The following is a 20,685-nucleotide window of genomic DNA, read 5'->3' as shown; positions in this document are numbered from 1 at the left end:
ATTTCACTAAAACCAGGAAATGCCGTGTTGCCTATAAGCAGAGCTTGCCTATGAGCTCCGCGTGCTCAGAGTCTGCACGGCCTCCATGGCACCGGGAAGGCAAGGCTGCAGGACGGGCCAACCACAGCACCAGCGGGCAGCGGGAGGAAGCCCAGACCCCACCATGGAGATCTGGTGCTCTCCCCGCTGCCCCACGCTCGGAGCACGAGGCTGGCCAGGGTCCACTCCACCTCTGGACAAACACGAGCATCCTTCAACGTGTGGAGCAAGGAGGATGCCCTGAGAGGCCATGAGATGCTCAGAGCCTGGCGCCTGAGAACTTACAGCTCCTTCTCTTCACCCAGCAGACAAGATCACACACACACACACACACACTCACACGTGTCAGAGGACAACTGCTCTAACTCAGTGCACAAAGGAGGAGAGTCCCCTTGGATTCCCTGAAAAGTCAGCTTTTCCTCCTACACCGCTCGCTCTCGGGAGACGAGCCCTTAGCCCACCGCCGCCCCAGGCTGCTAGGAGCACCCAGGAGCTGTGTCAGCTTGCAGGAGGTCTCACGGGCCTCCGAGGTTTGCAAAAACGAAGATTCCCACTTCCCTGGGGGCAGAAAAATCACTTTTGTCATCCTGCCTCATTCTCACCAAAGAATTATAAAATACTCTTCAGTTCTAAATTCTAATTCCCTCTTTTCCTCAAAACATAATACCAAAATGGCTGGTCAAATAAGGAAGCTTATCCGCACAGTGACATACTAAACTGTACAGACAGGTAAGATGTTCCCAAAATGCAAATATGTGCTTCCTGAGTGCAGGCCCTCCTTGCACCCCAGTGTCCCGGCCGCAGGCTGCCTCCCGGCATGGAGCTGGGCTAGGAGAACGGGTCGTGGGAGGCTGTGCTGCTCCATCTGGGAATCACGTCCCTAACAGGGATGGGAAGAAGGCAGGGAGCAGAGCTGAATGCTCCCAAGTCTTTCCAAATGTTGCTCCATCCACTTGGACCTCTCTTTCTGGAAACGTTCTGCAAGGACAGCTCCTTCTTCAAGTCCCAGCTGAGAGGTCACTTCGTACTAGAAGCCCACTGGACAGCTCGACCACACGTAGCTCCTCAGCCACGATGCCCACACCTGCCCTTCATTTAACCTTGGCTTGTTTGCTTCCAAATATTTTCAGGTTCATGGGTGTTTCATTTATCCAATTACAGTGGCTGTTTTAAAATCTCTCTTTTCTGGGGCACCTGGGTGGCTCAGTGGGTTAAACCTCTGCCTTTGGCTCAGGTCATGATCCCAGGGTCCTAGGATCGAGTCCCGCGTCAGGTTCTCTGCTCAGCAGGGAGCCTGCTTCCCCCTTCCCTTCTGCCTCCTCCCTGCCTACTTGTGATCTCTGTCAAATAAATAAATAAAATCTTTAAAAAATAAAAATAAATAAATAAAATCTCTCTTTCCTTTCTAGGAAGTCCATGAGGTAAGGAACCAACAGTCTTTTTCACTACTGAATCCCCGGTGCCTAGCTCAAGACATGTGCTAAATAAATATTTTTAAAATGCCAAATACACAGACTCTTCCAAGTGTCCAGTCACGATCTCTCACTCCTTCTACAGGTTGATCACACTCCCTCCCGCCTGTCCATTCTCATCCGTGCTTGAAAGCATTCATCATACTGTTTTGTAATTCTTTTGTTTACTTTCCTGTCACCACAAAAGTCATAGGCTACTGATCACCAGGAACAATGCCTTATTTATCTCTGCACCTTCGATAACTGGCATACACAAGGGCTCAAAGAACCAACTAGTTTGCAAAAATGTCCCAACATCATTTTATTTCCTTTATTGGTGATCATTAGCCCTGAATGTTCCCTTTGATTTTAAACAGCTGGCAGTCCTGCTGCCTCTGGTCCAACCAGTCATGGGATGGGAACAGGGGGTGGCAAATGTGAGAGTAAAATGCTAGAAGGCAGAATTACTACGGAGAGGCACTGCAGAAGTAAGTTCTAAATGAAAGTCAGACAGTACTACAGTAAAAGGTTTAGTAAGGCACGAACAGATTAATGAGAGCTCAGAAAAGTAAACCAGGGGAAAATGAACAGACGAGGCCAACACAGGCACGGGCAAGACCAGGAAACAACAGAGTGATAGGAAGGAGAACCAACCTCACCTCACTATGCCGAACCCAGGGTGCAAAGCCAACACTTCTAAATGAGAACAACTCCAATGTTCTCAAAGAGATCACCTGCCGTGGGTCTTCTCCACAGTGCACTTTGTTCATAAAAACTTGTTTTGGTGACAGACATTATTTCACTTATACCTTTACTGACATTTTAACTACCTGTTGACTTTGCATCTGGCAGAGCCTGCAATAGCTCATCACTTTCCGGGTTCCAGAAAGTCTGGGACCACTTGATGTGAGTCAGAAAGGCCCTCTGGCTTCCCGCAGGGTGGAGTCTGAGGGATGGAGGAGGGCGAGAAGGTGGATGGCTTCAGAACCTCCACCAAGTGAGCTCTGGGTCGTGGGTGGAGCCACCAGCACCATCTACATGACATCATTGTATCTGGGTGGACGTGTATTTACCCCTGCTGGCCCTCTTCTAAGAAAGTGGGAAAATATGGACTTGAACTGTTCAAAATAAATACTTCAACTGATGAAACAGCTTTAGGTAATATTTTTTTAAAAGCCCTCTCTTATATAAAGAACTAATAGTGCTATACTTCTTAAAACTTAGAAAAAAAAGGATGCAGAAGTTAACAATCATCTATACGCATCTCTTTTGTCTCTACAGATAATGAGAATAATAGGAGTTAGTTCTATCACACAGAATTCAACCACAGTTAATAGCTGAATTATTAGAAAATGAATACAGGGGCGGGCATTAAGGAGGGCACGTGACGTGATGAGCACTGGGTGTGACACGCAACTAATGACTCGTTGAACACTACATTGAAAACTAATGATGTTCTATATGTTGGCTAATTGAACATAATAAAAAAAAAAAAGAAAATGAATGCTACAAAGAATAGTCACTTTCTTAACTGTCCACCATCCCTAGAGGACGCCCGCCCTAAAGACCTGTGCCTACTAATGCGGCAAGCACCTGCCAGGTCAAAGGTCAGTTTGCCACCGCAGGGCGCGAGTCCCCTGACAACAGAGATGAACTGACAAGTCTCCCCCTTAGTCATCTCTTTCCTCCACAAACAGCAAACCCCTGCCGCCAAACATGCCCCACACCCTGGATCCCAGAATCCACCGGGAGAGGAGCCAGAAAGGGTGAGCCGCGCTCATTTGTTCCCCTTCCTCCCTCATGCAGAAACAGGTGTTCAACGAGCACCTACAATAAACCAGACGCTGGAGACAAAAGATGCAGGTCTCGCTGCCACCAGCCTCACAACGGACAGGACAGAGATAAGAAACAAACAGATCAATGCATTGAAGGCCAGGTGCCACCCAGTGCGGGGCACGGGAACGGAGCAGGGCAGGGGAAGAGGGAGTGACGGCACAGCCCTAATAACTGGCCTCACCCCGAAGGTGACATTTCAAGCGGGAACAAGCGGACAGCTTGTGGAGATAAGAATGTCCAGGAAGGGAGAAAAGCAGCTCAACAGTCCTCAGGCAGAAATGTGACTGGCCCAGGGGGAGACTGGACTGGAGCAGGTGCAGAGTGGGGACGGGGGCAGAAGCTGGAGACAGGGTGGGGCAGAGGTGGGACCCAGAGGGCTTCAGTAGGGGCAAGTGAGGATGGGCTCCGTCCTAACCGAGCGTTGCACGAACTGGAGGGTTTCTGGCACGGAGTCACCTGGTTTTAAATGGACGTGTTCCGGCTCTGGGCTGACGCAGACTGGGGAACCATGGCGGGATAAAAAGGCCAGGAGGGGATGGTGGCTAAGTAGGCAGGAGAGGGCGACGGCACGTGCAGTCTGAGGTGGAGCCCAGCTGTGGTCAGAAGATAAAGAGGCAGCGTCAGAGGACGATCTGACCATGGACTTGATGCAGCGCTGAGACCGAGGCCGCCAAGGTTTCTGGCCAGAGCAGCTCCCCAGGAGGATGGAGGCGGCTGAGAAGGAGCACAGGAGGGCAGGGAGGGGCCATCCGTTTCGGGCACGTCCATGTGAGGGGCCTCCCGGACCCCCGGGGGAGGAGCGGATGGGGCCCGGGCAGCCACACGAGTCAGAACAGTCACCCGAACCCCAGCACCGGAGGCGATCCCTGCAGGAGCCTGGAAGCCGTTTCCCTGCCCCACCCCCAAGTTATTACGTAAACCGTCGAGGTAATGATGCCACCGTGTAAATGAAACAAAGCAGCAGTGTGACAAATACTGCGAACGGTATCGCGACACAGCAAGTGTTTGCTGAGACCTTCCTTTAGCAAACATGGCGATCCGCCGGGAACGCGGCCTCCGCGGGGCTTTCTCGGTGCAACGGGAGATGACCAGGTACGCGAATAACCACGGAAAGAAGTGTCACGAGCCAAAGGAGACGCTGAAGGAACGCGCGCAGAGATGAGACAGGGCTTCAAACGGGGAACCTGGTGTCGGAGTCACGTGCCCTGCGCCCGCACGGGGCGCCCCAGGCACAGGGAACAGACTGCGCGACAGTCCCGAGCAGAGAGCAGGGCCCTGCGGCACAGCCCGTGGGGGGCTCAGAGCCTCGAGAAAGCCGCAGAACCCCGAGAAGGGTCATTAGAGCAGGCTGCTCCGCGAGCGCGTGGAAGAGCAGAGAAGGCTCAGGGAAGGAGGAAGCCCGACCTTCAAGCCACCTAGAAACCTGCCGCTCTCGGTGACTTGACCGACGGAAGCCGGACGGGAGGGTTCCTCTCACCAAGTGTAGGTCAAGGTGAGGGAGACGCTCCCTCGGGATGAAACAGGACCCACGGAACATTAAGTTTCAGCAGCTGAATAATTCACATCCGTCCCACTTACGACAGTTAGTGGGCGCCGTGTGACAGGAGGGTGAGGGGGACGAGTGCGGGGGTGGGGGGGCTTCTAGATTCAGCACAGGGCACAGAAAGATGCCTACAATTAAGACTCTCAGCTTGAGCAAGGCTTTCCAAAAGGCGTGCACGCAGGGCGTCTGTCTGGCTGCCCAGTCGGTTGAGTGTCCGACTCTTGATTTCAGCTCAGGTCACGATCTCAAGATTGTGAGATCGAGCCCCGCGTCAGGCTTCATGCTGGGCATGGAACCTGCTGAAGAGTCTCTCTCCCTCGGCCTCTGCCGCGCCCCCCCCCCACCCCAAATAAAAACAAAGCAAAACAAAAGGAGTCCATGTGACAATCCCACCTGTAACTTAGACCAAGGAGTCTGTCCCTTATGCTGGACAGGACTGTCACCTACGAAAAGTACTTCGCACCTAGTGAAATGTATAGCACATACTCAATAAATCCTAGCTGAGTAAGTGGTAATACAATGTTTGTTAAGCATCTGATACTACATGGTTCACTCTAAAATATATCCTTAATTTGAAGGGGAAATTATGTCATGTACCTCTTTTTTGGTGGATGCATGAAAGTACCCCTTCAGCACGACAAAAATCAACACACTGCAATCAGAACTCATTACCTTCCTGCCAGAAAAATCTGTTCTCGCTTCCGTCTACAAGCTGTCTACAAAGAATGCCAGCATTTGCCTTTCCTTCTTCTGTCTCAATACCATTTACTGAATAATCAAGAAGGGCTTTCCCCATCCCCACTGGATCTATAATCCCAACATTTCTATTCTGTACCTTTATTTCTTGGATCCCATGGGTCTGTTTCTCTCCTCTGGTTTCATGGTTTTGTCTAATCCTGTGTCAGTCCTGTAATATTTAAGTGACTGCTCCTTAACAGTAGTGTGTTTTATACTGAAATTGTTACTCTCAAGCACTTACACTTCTAGAAAAACTTTTCAGTTCATCTCGTTTCCCTCAAAACCCCACCTTGAGCTGCCTTACACCTACAGATTAATTTGAGAGGAATTACCATCTTTGTAATACTAAATTTTACCATCTGAATCACAAGATGTTTCTCCAGTTAGTGTTCTTTTATATCCTACCATAAAGTTTTATAGTTTTCTAGACAGAGGTCCTGTGCATTTCCTTTTACATGTACTCCTAGACATATCATAGTTTTTAATAATTGCTTGTGAAACTAGGATCCCTTCTCTATTGTATCTGCTAACTCGCTATTGCAGATATAAAGGGAAGCTATTAATTATTTTATACTTCTTTTGTATCTATTTTCTGAGGCTAGCATGAAAGTCAGCCTTCTATCAAGAAGTGAGTCCCTTAGGGGCGCCTGGGTGGCTCAGTGGGTTAAGCCTCTGCCTTCAGCTCAGGTCCTGATCTCAGGGTCCTGGGATCCAGGCCCGCACCAGGCTCCCTGCTCAGCAGAGAGTCAGCTTCTCCCTCTGCCCCTCCCCTAACCCCATCCCAGCTTGTGCTCTCTCTCCAATAAATATATTCTTAAAAAAAAAAAAAAAAAAAAAAGTAAGTCCCTTTTATCTGATCAACGTTTTAAACATATCTTGATCTCATGGCTAACTACACACACACACACACACACACACACACACACACACACAGAGTCACATGCACACACATACACAGAGTCACACGCAGTCACACACACACACACACGCACAGTCACACACATACAGTCACATGCACACACATACACAGTGTCACACTCAGTCACACACACACATGCACGCACAGTCTCTCTCACACACACACAGTCACATGCACACACATACAGAGTCACACGCAGTCACACACACACACACAGTCACACACACACACACAATCAGTTTCCTGTGCCTCATGCAAGTAAGATGCCCCATACAAAAGAGCTCCCACGTGATTCCCCAGCAAGAGCCCCGCCTCACTTCCTCTAGCTGCCAAATTCGGGGCCGCAGGAGAGCGTAGGACAAAGGACAGTTCACTGTATTCAACTCTACCTTCTGCAAACACCCAACATTTTGGATATTTACCCGAATCAGGATCAAGTTATGATCTTTTCTACTCATGTGTTAAACACACCCAAGACTTCTAAGTGCCTAAATATTTCATTAGGGGAAGAGTTTGCCTCTAGATGGCTTCTTTTCTGTCCTGTATCCAATAAAAACAAACAAACAAACAAACAAACAAACAAACAAACAAAAAAGTCCTCCCAACTTCGTTCTGCCAGATGGCCTCCTTCGGCTAATTTGTCTCTGCCTAATCTTTATCAGTCTACTGCTGATGGTCAAATGCTTCCTCCTGGGGATACACATTACACATTAAACTGGGAGTCTGATATCAGGCTATCCATCTTTAAGGTGCTCTGTTGTTTTTCTCCCACATACTTAAACATTTTAAGTGACATTTAAATGCTGAAATGAAATTTTAAATTTCAGCAAAATATTTCAAGCCATGTCACAGAAAAAGCTATTTTTAAACCTGCCTTTGGCTCTTACTGCAAACTACCCTCTAATTTGTGGGTCACGTAAGCGGTCCCTTCCAGTAGGATGTGGGCAGCAGCGGTGAGGAGGCCTGCCCTCGTCTGCTCGTGCACAGCACCTCCGTCAGCGTCACTGGGAGGATTCCAGGGATGCGAGGGGAGGTGAAGCCCTGGGAAAGAACCTTCCCTAAATCAGTGTGGGAAGCAAAGGGTCCCTCTTTAGAGGACTGCCACGTGACTGAGAAATAAACGTTTATCATTATCATGCCGAGTCACTGAAATTGGGCTGTTGCTTTAACAGCAGGGAGCCTATCCCCAGCTAGAGAGGCGTAGTGAACCAGAGTTTAGAACGTCAGGTGAGAGAAAGAAGAAAGGTAAAAGCCAGGATCAAATCAGAGGAGGGGTGGTGAGGGCCCAGCAAACACGGCATCGTGCCAATCTGTACTCACGCCAATCGCATTCGTGACCTCAATTTGGCGACATTAGATTACTTTGTCAATCTGGCCATTAAAAAATCCAAGCAGCATGCTATTTTTTAAATGAAGTAGAATGTGGGATCCCAAAATATAAGCTAGAGACACAGAGCAGTGGTGGCAGAGCCTGGCCTGCTTCACGCCATTGGCACGCGGCTACAGTGTCCAAGCACTCGAGAAGGCAAATGGGAAATTCATAACTTTACAGTATTAACTTCCAGTTGTTAATGCTAACATTTCTGTTATCTAAATGCATAAACTGAATTTGTCAGGAGGATGCTTTTTGCTTCTATTTCATACTAAATGCTTCATTCATTTCTAAATCATTATAAGGCAAACACTGAAGCTATAAATTTCTCTCTTAGATCACAGAGCTTTGCCCACACCGTGTTTGTTATTCCCCGCCCCCCCATTCTTCTTGCTGTATTTTCTACTTTCTTCTTTACTAAGGTATTACTATTACTGATTCAGTAAGTGTCTATTTAATGCCACCATGTGCTAAGCACTAAGGAGACCCCGATGAATGAGACCACCAAGGTAACGGCTCCCTGGAGGCTTAAACTAGGTGACCTTGACTCCTTTAAGTATTCAAAACTAGCTCCTACTTGCATTATACCCTAACGACAACATGCAACCTGGCTTACGTCTTCAAATTCCAAAGACTTTCAGTGGCCCAACATATTCACTGATACAGCCCATTAGCTCTTTTTCTGTAATATCTATTACTTACACACTAAATCACCAGCATCTCTTCTCCTTTTATGAATTCCAGGTATATTTCCTTATTATACTCAACATATCACTAATTTAACTAGTTTTTTAGTGTATTTAATTGGTTCGTTTTGGCTTGGTTTTGTTTGTTCTTTTGTATGCAAGAAATCGGTTTTAAAAAGTAAAATCTACTTGAATCCCATGAAGGAGAAAAGAATTTCAACTTCTAAAATTCTCTTGTTTCATAGCAGTAATTTTTCTCTAAGGTCATACAACTTTGGTCCATTCCTACTGTTGAATTTACTTTTTTTCATCGATCCCATGATATACTTTATTTTTTCCACTTTGCTTATCCTTAAGCAGAGGTCCCTTTATAAAGATGGTGAGCACGTTAGTCTTTAGGGACTTGGACTACATTTATCTTGAAGCAGACATTTAATCAGTTTTGTTACAGGACAACGAGTACCACAGAGGAACTACCTCCCTTTTGAAGGAACAAAAGGCAGAAGTTATTTCCATAACTCAGTGGAATACTAGACATAAGAATGTAGAACATTCCATAAAAGTGAAATGCGTACAAGTAAAATATACACTCAAGTGTCTGCTCTAGGAAATTCAGAAGTCAAGGCTAGGCCAAGGACCTTTGGTCCAAAGAAAAGTCTCGGGGGGTATTAAGAACCAAGAAGAAGTGACCAGATCTTAGACAGAAGCTGGTGAATGACTATACAAAAGAGGCTTAGGAGAACAAAGAAAGAAACAGATAGTCAAGGACAGATTCCAAGGCGCTGGTTTTCAACAGTTACACCTGATGGCAAAAATTTCCATAAAATTAGAGAATGCTTCTAATATCAATGCCATATAACAAATTTAATTGCTACATATTTAGAAATTATATATAAGTCAACTTAAAAGGACAAGTTCTTTTTGTGATTATACAGCACCATAAAAGACCACTTCACAAGAAGAAAACATCTAAATTTAGGGCACCTGGGTTGGCTCTCCCAGTTAAGCATCCAACTCTTGATTTCAGCTCAGGTCATGATCTCTGGGTTGTAAGATTGAGCCCCGTGTCAGGCTCCTCATTCAGTGGGGAGTCTGCTGGGTATTCTCCCTCCCTCTCTCTCTCTCTTTCCCTCTGCCCCACCCCTGCTCAGGCTCCCTTGTGTGCCTGCACTCACGTACTCTCTCTCTCAAATAATCTTCAAAAAAAGGTCTAAATTCATAAAACAATCTTCAACTAAAACGTCTGTCAATCACTTTTCATTTGAACTACTAAATGCAACTGTATGTTGTCCTTTCACCAATAAGTTAGAAGAGATAAAAACAGGCAACTGAGTTAAAGTGTTACTCTTACCCTGAAAAATCAGCAGAGTATTGTCCATAATCAAAGATATAGACTCTAGTAATTTGGCACACTGTGAGGTATCCCAAAGCAAACACAAAACAATATCTGGAAAACAAAAATAAACTAGATTAGTGAAAGTAAAAGATTCATTTTGTTAAAGAATACATTTTAAGGTAATTTATTAACCATATGATTCAAAATTTAAATGGTTCAAAAATTAAATATTTCTAGATCTACTTCACAAATAGCTTTCTTCAGTAAACCGTAAAAACTCTTTACTAGTTCTATTTCAGTTTACATTTGTGGATTTTGTACCATCTTCAATGGTGGATGCCTCTAATTAAGGCTTTTATTATTTTTTTCCTTCTGAAAGACCTCCCTAGACCAAATTATAGATTTGCAAGTCATAGTCACAAGTATAAAACTGTGAGTATTGGTATTTCTTCTATTTACTACTCCTTCTTTTTAGAAAACACAATTTGGCCCAAAAATATTTGGCTAAATTACACATTAAACAAATTCTTAATAGGATTTAAAAAACTTGTTCTCAAGTCTAAAATCACACATCCTTAGTGTGGATCAGGTGGCTTTTACTCATGTTTTATAGGTGTGAACATTTAGTGATTTTTCGGATTCTCGAGGTGCTTGGGACAGAGTTACAATAATTAAACACAGGGTATGGAAGACTTTACGTATCAGTATGAAGAGAACAGAAACAGGACTCTAGAACACACAAGACCACACGGCATGAAGGCTACAGTGCAAGTGAGCAGGGAGGACCATCACCTCAACAGCTCACGGCATCATCCTAGACGTCTGAAGAACTACTGTACCACGGAAGAAGCAGACACACAGGAAACATGGATAAACATCCAGACGTTTTCATGTTGGGGGAGGACTTCCTACACACTGAAGAAGAAATCAACAGGAAAAGCCCGACATATCTGGGGAAGTTAAAAATCTTAAGTTTCCTGTGTAGGCAAGTCAGGTGGTTTCATGAAAGATATCTTTTAAACTTGGGTGGCGGGGTGGCTCAGTCGGTTGAGTGTCTGACTCCTGATTTTGGCTCAGGTCATGACCTCAGGGTCCTGGGATCCAGTCTCACGTCGCTGCTGAGCAGGGAGCCTGCCTGAGGATTTGCTCCCGCTTTCCCTTTCCCTCTGCCCCTCCCCTGACTCACACGCACATGCACTTTCTCTCTCTCAAATAAATAAATACTGTTTTAAAAAAGAAATCTTTTTAACTTTAGACAAATAGGTAATTTCGATCTAGTTTAATTATTCCTGAGGGAGGGAAAAAAAGGAGGACAGCTCTTTCAAATGTTGTACAAAGCTGACAGACTCCCGATAAATCTATCTGGCCAAGTAGCACACATGCCTACTCACACACACAGGGTTGACATATCAATCTTAATGTAATTTCTAAAAACCATGTGGCTGATTGTGTTTCCCAAGGATGACCACAACAATGTTTCCCTTTCATAGGCTCTTCTACAACCCAATCTTCTGCTTCCCCCATTTAAACAAGAGTCTATTTCTCTATCCAATTTGAATCCAGATTGGCCTTCCAGCTCCTTTGACAGAAGATGACCGCACAAGTAACACTTCGGAGTTCCAGGCATAGCCGGTAACTGGCCTGGCACTTTCTACTTCTTGCCTTTTGGAAGCTGGCTGTCGTGAAAGAAGTGTGACTGTCCTGAGACCACCCCACGGAGAGGCTCTGGAGGATGAGACACCGTGTAGGAGAGAGAGTGAGACAGACACAAGATCATAAGATGTGAATGAAAAAACCGATGTCTATCCCTAAGAGACGATCTATCCAGTGGAGCCTTTCCTGAATTCCCAACCTACAAAATCACCAGCGGAAGAACATATGTATGTATTTTAGGCCACCACAGTTGAGCAGAGTGGGAGAATCAGAGCACAACTTGGTTAAGTGAAAATGGGGTACGATCACAATAAAAATCTGGAACACAGAGCATGGGCTTGAGGACTGGGTGCGGGTGGGAAGTGGAAAGGCCTGAAGGAGACGGCGAGTGAAGATCAGAAGGGCAGTCAGGAAACGGTCCCTGGAAGCTACAGAAGCTGGCTAACACTGCTGGTCACTCCAACATGGAACACAGAGCATATACTGCTAACAGTGCCAATGGGTTCCTTCTAGATGCGTACAACGAGGTATGGAGATAGAGCAATGAGCTAAAACTGAGCAGTATTCAGGTTTTCAGCAGAATTTAGACAAAAATAGAAAGGGCTCAGGACAAAAGCACTGAAAGTACTTTGTACTTTCCAGTCACAAAGTAGTCTCAAAGTAATCACTGTAAAGACGAAGTCAAGAGTAATCTTTAATGACACCTCAGGAAGACGTACGGGCACATCTTTAGAAAACCTTTCGGGAAAAGCAACAGTTCCCAAAATCTTCAGGATATGCATCTTAGACTCTCCGCCAGGCAAGAATGTTTTCTAGAACCAGGAAGGTGCTGTCACACAGCACTTTCAGACCACAGTGAAAGGAGATGGTCTACAAGAGGTCCGTGGGAGGAGCTTCTGTCTAATGCAGGAGATTTATAGACACGGGAAGCTCCAGTGAGCCTTTAAGAAAGACTGGACGGAAAGGGAGAAGCAGCTCAAAATGAAGACATCTTTCTGTCCCCAGTCGTCTACTGGTAGGTGGCAGGCAAAGAAAGCTGCTCAACCGCACAATCTGGCCGTTTCTTGTATAGAAAGAATGACAGCCCTGGGTGTGGAGAAAGAGCCACAGAGACCAACTGGCAGGGATGAGACGGGGCACCACTCAAGCAACAGGTAGCAGGTGTCCAACTGGACGTCCCCATCGCTCTGCTCCAGAGATTGCTAAGACACTTGCACTCCTGTCCTCTTTTCACAGAAGGACCCTACAAGCATCCTCTCACCGCTCGCCGCTGGGTACTGGGTACTGGGCACAGGGGACAAAGCCTGCCCCGTTAGCGCGCTGGGTCTCACGTGCAGAGCTGCTTCGGAGCATGTGCACGGAAGACGCCTCATCCACAGAGCAACGGGCTTGGCTGAGCAGACGGATGGGTCGAGCTTGACGCCATCAGGAGGCGACACCCTAAGGGTCTTAGGAGGTGAGATACCTCTTACGTAGGACGTATGTAAATCGTGGGGGCCAAAGGACGGTCTTCAAATTGTGCCTACCGGTGAAAACCCTACAGCGCACGCAGCCCCTCCCAGCAAGAGCTGGAGGACGGTCCTCTTCCCCGGGGAAGGCGCTAAGACAAGGACCTGGTTCACCAACAGAATGTCACAGAAACGACTTCCTGAGACTGCAAGGCCTGGTCACACGATGTCCTGCGGCTTCCTCTGTTTCATTCTCGAACCGCTCGTCCTCCGCGCTCTCTCACCCCAGCCGCCACCCGTGAGCAGACCAGACCGGCCCGGAGACGGCGCGGTCCCAGCCGGCAGCCCCCGCGGGCCTCCCGGCGCGCAGCCGACTTCGACGGCCGGAGGGAAGCACCTTGCGTGTCCAACAGTCAAGCTTTCGCATGACTCGGGTTCCAGCTGACACGAACGGCCCCTACCAACGTCCTCGAGCAAAGACTGTCCGGCCAAGTCTAGCCAACACACAGAACCACGAGAAACAGTAACACGCTGTCGTGAAGCCGCTGAGTCTGGTCTGGTGGCTTGTCACGCCAAAGAGAGAGCTGAAATAGTTCCGCAGTACACGCTCAGCGTTCTACAACTAACCGTGGTTTAAAATAAAGTATCTTGACCAGGCAGCGCTCTTTTGACAAATGCAGTTATGGTTCAGTATAAAAGGACTAGTTATGTCTTTATCATCACGATGATGAGCTAAAGGGAAAAGCAGGTATAGTCAATACAGAGAACGCCATTTAATAAAATTTAACAAATTTAACAATGTTTCCATGTAAGAATTAGAATTCTCAGCAAACTGAGAGAAAAGGATGCTTTCTTCACGCATAAAGGAAATTGTCAAAACACTCGGTACTTGGTCAGCCCTGAGACACTACTGATTCCTGGGGAAAGCATATGGAAGTGTCTGATATGGGAAAGAAGCAGAATATGTGTTAGTATCGATGAATTTAATTTTAGACTTATTTTGAAAATTCCAGTAAGATAAAGTCCACTCTTATCAAATTAATCTCTAAATTTAACATCATAACCCTAATCAAAATCCTGACAATACTTTCAGTGGGATCAGTGGGATCTGACCAGCTGACTTTCAAGGTCTTCTGGAAAACTAAACAAACATACGACAAGGAAGACTTGCCCGATCGCAGCAGATAAAAGAACATGTCACAGTGATTTATAATGTAGTACTGTTTCATAAACAGATCAAAAGATTAACCAAACAGAGAAAAAAGCTCAAAAAGGCCTTGTTCAACCGCAAGTTTTTGTTTATTATAAAGCTAGCACATGAAATTAGTGGGAGAAGGATGAATGAGGTAAAGGAGATTAAAAAGTTAGCTCTCCTTTCAGAAATAAAAATAGTTTCCAGGTTCACCCTACACACACACACAAATCCAGATTAATGTAAAAAGATAGGACAATAAAAAGTACCAAAACAATATACAGAGAAATACCCTCAAAATCTTGGCATGGGAAAATCTTCATAAGCATGACGAAAATCATAAATGCCATGAAGATAAAGTCCGACAAATATTTACTCTATAAACACTGGAAATTTCTATAGGACAGATGACAGAAAATTAAATAAGCAACAGAAATTGTTCACTAGATATAGATTAATATCTTTAATTAAAAAAATCCCACAGATCAACAAGAAAAAATTTAACAAATCAAGTGAAAATGGATGAGAATGTGAACAAATAAGTAATCGAGTTAAAAAAAAATTATAAAAAGTCAGTCCATTTAGAAAAATAAATGAGGCGCGCCTGGCTGGCTCGGCTGGAGGAGAGGATGACTCTCGATCTCAGGGTCCTGAGTTTGAGCCCCAAGTTGGGCATAGCGATTACAAAAAAATAAATAAATAAATAAATAAAATAAATAAATGAGATTCAAAATAAGGAATGATCAGGAAATCATAATAATCACTCAGAAATGCATATCAGAATTAGGGGGACCCAGGGTACCTGGTTGGCTCTGTCCGTTAATCAACTGCCTTTGGCTCAGGTCATGATCCTAGAGTTCTAGGATGGAGTCCTGCATTGGGTCCCTGCTCAGTGGGGAGTCTGCTTCTCCCTCTGACTCCTCCCCTCTCATGCTTTCTCTCTCTCAATTAAATAAAATCTTAAAAAAAAAAAAAGAATTAGGGGCACCTGGGGGACTCGGTCACTTGAGCATCCAACTCATGGTTTCAGCTCAGGTCATGATCTCAGGGTCATGAGACTGAGCCTTGTGTCAAGCTTTACGCTGGGTGTGGAGCCTGCTTGGGAGTCTCTCTCTCCCTCTGCCCCTTCCCCACCCACATTCTCTCACCCGATCAAGTGCTCTAAATAGAATAGAATAGAACTGAACAGAATGATAATATTTGCCCAGTATCACCGGCAAAAGCTTAAAAACAGGCACTATCCAGTTTGGGTAGGGAAAACAGGCATTCTCAAACTTGTCCTTCCCCCGATCCCTGGAAAGAGCCCCTTTTTTGTTTTTGATGAGTGATTTTGCAGTATACATCACAATTTGTACAGATTCTTTGAGCTGCCAATTTCACATTGTGGAGTCTATTTTAAAAAACAAAATTACTGGGGCACTTGGGTGGCTCAGTGGGTTAAAGCCTCTGCCTTCGGCTCAGGTCATGGTCTCAGGGTCCTGGGATCGAGCCCCGCATCGGGCTCTCTGCTCAGCGGGGAGTCTGCTTCCCCCCCCCCCATCTCTCTGCCTGCCTCTCTGCCTACTTGTGATCTCTGTCTGTCAAATAAATAAATAAAATCTTTTAAAAAATTACTTATATATCTTTTCAAGGAGGATCTACATATAGATACTCATTAAAGCACTAATGATATGCAGAGAACCAAATACATGTCTCCAATACAATATTGTTAAAATAAATGGAAATAATAAAATAAACAGAAAGCCCCGCTATGGAATTCAGTAATAGTGAGTAAGGGGACATCCATATATGCACACATACAATAAAGGTCAGTGAAGCAGAAAAAGTGAACTAAAGAATAATCCCGTTTTAGGTACTAAAAACCCCTACACACATTTGTGTGTATATAAAGACATACTGGTATATCATCGAAGAAGAAGTTCTAGAACACAACTGTAGTAGACACAACTGTGTGGCAGAACACAACTGTAGAGTGTAGGTGACTCACTCCATGTGCATTTCTGTCTCCATTGCCCCTGCTTTCCTCTACTCTAGAGGCCACAAGGCTAAATGTTCAATGCCCAGCCTCTTGCAGCTAGAGCGGCATGATACACAGATCTTTCTTTTTTTTTTAAGATTTAATTTATTTATTTGACAGAGAGAAAGAGAGCACACAAGCAGGGAGAGCAGCAGGCAGAGGGAGGGGGAGAAGCAGATTCCCTGCTCAGCAGGGAGCACGATGTGGGACTCCATCCCAGGACCCCGGGATCATGACCTGAGCCGAAGGTAGAGGCTTAACCCACTGAGCCACCCAGGCACGCCCATGATACACAAATCTTGTCTGTGATGTGTATTCTGCTGACGTTCCTGGAAAAGACTGAGATCTGTGCTGTCCAACATGGTCTCCCCTGGAAAGAGTGTTCTAGATCTGGTTCACACAAGCTCTTGGAAGCTGTTAGTTTAAGAATTTTTGTCAACTGGTATTTAAACACAGCCATTATTATAAACTAAATAAACAGTATTACAAAGGCATTAAATATTCAAAACACATCACGTCTCAATTCCTTCCTTCTTATCATCCTCAATTCTATTTGCATGTCCTGCACCTGCATGATGGAAATATCCAGAATGGTGCTACTGAGCATTTCTTCCCAACCCCAGTGAGGGACTTCAAGTGAGTCACTTCAAGGCTACAGGGGCAGAAGCATTTACACTATAAAAACGGGCAAACCTATAAAGCTTCGCAATCGTTTAAACCAAGATCAGCAAACTAAAGGCTGTAGACCAAGCCGCGCTCACTGCCTGGTTTCGTAAAGGACATTTTCCTTGGCCACACTCATGTCCGTTTGTGTACGTGTGTCCACGGCAGCATTGCTGAATGGCTGCAACAGCTGTAATGACCCTCGAGGCCTAAAATATTCATGGGAAATTTGACGGATCTGAATTATAGTTAAAATGCTGAACAAAAGGATGGGGGGAAAATGGTGAAGAAAATGCTAGTAAAAGCACATTCAACTTTTAAAAGGGCGTCATGACTACAGCCATTGTATTGTGAACAAGAAAGAAAGAGGAAATAGTCTCCCATCATGCAAAAGCTATTACTGAGGCAGCAAAGAAGTCGCTCATACGTGGACAGACGAGTGGACAGACGAGTGGAGTTCCGACATACATCCTCCTCGTCCAATTTTCACCGTATTCACTCACATACACAGAAATGACAACCGACATCCATATTAACTGCCTTTGTCGCCCACGACATAAGCAGCGTCCTCACTGAACCGGACAGCAACCAAGTATTTCCGTACAGTCCGATCTTGCCGCACCGGCGTTGAGCAGCTGAGAGCTCGGCAGGAGTCAGCGGAAGCGCCCTCCCAGAATCAAGCGGCCCCATGGAATTTACAACGAGGACTGCTGTGTACTCCATCATGACTTGTAAATCATGAACAATCTATCCGCTGTATTAGTAAAATGTGTAGCAAGTTTGTGTATGTGAACTTACGCATCTCGTTTCCCCAGAAAGCCTGGTAGTTACTAACACTCGGCGGCACACCGCGGCCGGGCTGCAGGTGCTCACGGGGCACCTGGACTGGGGCTAGTCCACATGGAGACAGCTACAGCTGCACGATCTGCTCTGCTTTTTGAAGGCTTCACAAAGAATTTGAGATCTCTCTTTAAGAATTTTTATACTGACTATACTTTGAAATGATACTATTTTGGCTGTATTGGATAAAATAAAATGTATTCTTTTTTCCTTTTGAAACTGCAAGTGTTGGAAAATGGCGAATTACATCTGTGGCTCACAATGTATTTCTAATGTATGGTGCTGGATAGTTTTCCTGAAAACAAAAAAGGGAAGAGACAGCTGGTGTGGCTTTTCACACTTTTGAATTCTTTCTGCCCAGAAAGCAGATCTAGTGCTTGTTGGAGCAACCATCTTGTCACCACGGGTGGCAAACAGGCTCGGAGAGCACCATGGAGCAAGAGAAGAACCCCGATTCTTTAATGACCCAATGAGCTGTTGCTTCGGCTCTGAACAACCTAATCCAGCAAGAATCCCAGGTGGTGAACCGCACCCCCCCCATCTGCAACTGAAACGCATTCCGATCTGATGGCAAAGCACATTAAATTTCTGTTGTTTTCTTTTAAGTGAGATCGCAGGGCAAGGTGATGGGACACATCTTTGACTTTTCCCTCTGCTGATGAGCGGAGAACAGCAGACGGACGAGCCAGCACGCATGTGCCTGGTCTGATCATAAGGGCCACGCTCAACGTCTGATTTTCACAGAGTGCCTTCAAACAGAAAAATACACGTGCAAATAAACTCCAGACAGAGCAGAACCAGATGTAAAGAATGGCCCTGTCACTTTTTATTCTTCCTACCTGTGACAATACAAGAGTTACTTTAAAAAGGCGACACCCAGGGATACTGACGACTCTAACTCAATCAACCATGATCTTGACCCTCTTGCAACTGCCTGGGTTATGGGTAGGCATAACACTTGGGTCTGGTCTATAAAACCTGACACAGAGCTTCCGGAAAGGCTTTGCTCCTTCTTGGAGTACGACCTTGCCTACTGGCATGTCTGTAAGCGCAGCAGCCACTTTTAGCTTATGAAAGGAGTTAGCCTATGGACAAAGCCAACACGCTAGGATGGCAAAATGGAAAAGTTAAGTAAGCTTCCTGATGCCCTGATTAAGACTGAGTTGCTGACTTAGCCAACATAAGCTGCCTTGCCTCATGACGTCTTGCTTTGAGACGTGAATCTTTCTATACTGTTCACACCGCTGTGCCACTGCGGGCTGGGATTTCTGCTCTCTGCAGCCAAAGCATCCTGACGTAATTATTACTTATAACAAAATCAAAGCAACAGCATCGGACGGGTTCTCAAGCAGAACATTTTCTTGTTTGTTAAATATAAATGTTCAATTACTGCCTCATTTCAAAAAGAGAAATCACATCTAAAATATTTATTCATTTACGCATCAGCTACAGAGTGGAAACTCTTTGGGAAAAAAACAGAGAGTTCAGGGACCATGGGATTAATGAACCAGAAATGCTGAGGGAAGAAAATGAAAAAGAATTCTTCCCGAATGAGGAAAACAGGTAACATCACCAAAAGGTTCAAAAATCCTAGTGGGAGCAAAGACAGAATCGAACGAGTAATTGTTTTAACATTAACATCAATTAAACTTCACCATCAAATTAAACTGTTAACGAAATGAAATTGAACTGCTGGTTTTCCAAGGCGCAAGATCTTGCATGACCTCAGCAGAAACACAGCTCCAGAAAAGGCTTACACCTCCATGTTCTAACTCCCCATCTTCTCCTCATTTTGCCTTTCCCTCTGTGTAGCTTTTCCCAGACTCTGCTTGCTTATACTTAGGTCCTGAAATCAGGTACTTACACTTAGTTGTGAAACCTTGAAATTTTGCTCTTCTCTTTCAAACACACTGTTGGCTTTGCATTTCTATATAGTATTTGAAACAACTCTAAAAATACATGGAACACTATAAAACAAAAAGCATATAAGCAAACAGGGTCTTAGGGAAGTATATACAGAGGGTTGGAAAGGCAAAATAAGGAGAAAGTAAAGTCAGTATTCTGATGTGAAAGTCTTGTGCAAAGTTAGTCACATGGACCAAAGAGCAGAAATAAAGCCACACAGAGAGATGAGTTGCAATCTAAGACAGAAAAGATGGTATTTGCAATTAACACTCCTGGGACAAATGGATATACGTATGGGAAAAAATTGATTTCAACCTTTAACTCATAACATACACAAAAATTAGCTCAGAATGGATCAGTGATCTAAGCCTAAACAATAAAATGTTTCTAAACATTTTAAGTGAAATCGAGGACTCCGATGTTTCTCCCAAGCCCGCAGGAACCGCCATTAAAACACTAACCGAAAAAGTTGAAAAGACGGTTTCAAATCACAGAAATGTGAATAAGCCAGCAGGTGGGATTAACGTTGCTGAGGCGTTCATCAAAAAAGAATTAAAAGAAGAACTAAAGTGCGCGGATGTGGATGATGACGACTGGGACCTGTCATCCTCAGAGGAGGAAGGATCTCTGGGCAAGAAAACGGGAGAGAACGGAAGGAACCTCTCCTTGTGAAGAATGAGGCAAATTCAACTCAAGTGCCAAGTGCCTGGGGCACATCTAATCTGAAGGGGCCACATGCAGAAGGACTTCAAGACGAATCCAGTACCCTGAAAAGCAGCTTAGTGACGGTGACTGACTGGAGCGACTCTTCAGATGTGTAACCACCGCCTCAGGGGGATCAAGGTGAAGACACCGGCAGGTTTCCAGCGACCTGCCCACAAGACCCCCCACTCCCCGCTCCTGCCTTACAGTATTTCCCACAAGGACACGGAAGCTGATTCCAAGAACAAGGATCTCTTTAACAGCACCTAATTCAGTATCAGAAAACAAAAATTGTCGGGGCGCCTGGGTGGCTCAGTGGGTTAAGCCGCTGCCTTCGGCTCAGTT

At 45.3% G+C, this 20,685-nt stretch overlaps 1 protein-coding gene across 1 annotated transcript in view; it reads right to left on the bottom strand.

The window, feature by feature from the left end:
• The window catches only part of LOC111154110 (membrane bound O-acyltransferase domain containing 2), a 119,616-nt gene that overhangs the window by 21,845 nt on the left and 77,086 nt on the right, over positions 1–20,685 (bottom strand). The window contains exon 4 of the mRNA XM_022513502.1: positions 9,936–10,031. Coding sequence (XP_022369210.1) covers positions 9,936–10,031 — 96 coding nt within the window. The remainder of the gene's footprint in view (positions 1–9,935; positions 10,032–20,685) is intronic.

Source organism: Enhydra lutris, unplaced genomic scaffold (genome assembly GCF_002288905.1).
Source record: "Enhydra lutris kenyoni isolate GAN:26980312 unplaced genomic scaffold, ASM228890v2 scaffoldscaffold35, whole genome shotgun sequence".
Lineage (NCBI taxonomy): Eukaryota > Metazoa > Chordata > Mammalia > Carnivora > Mustelidae > Enhydra > Enhydra lutris.
Note: the sequence above shows the minus strand (reverse complement) of the source record. Positions and strands in the feature narration are given on the sequence as shown.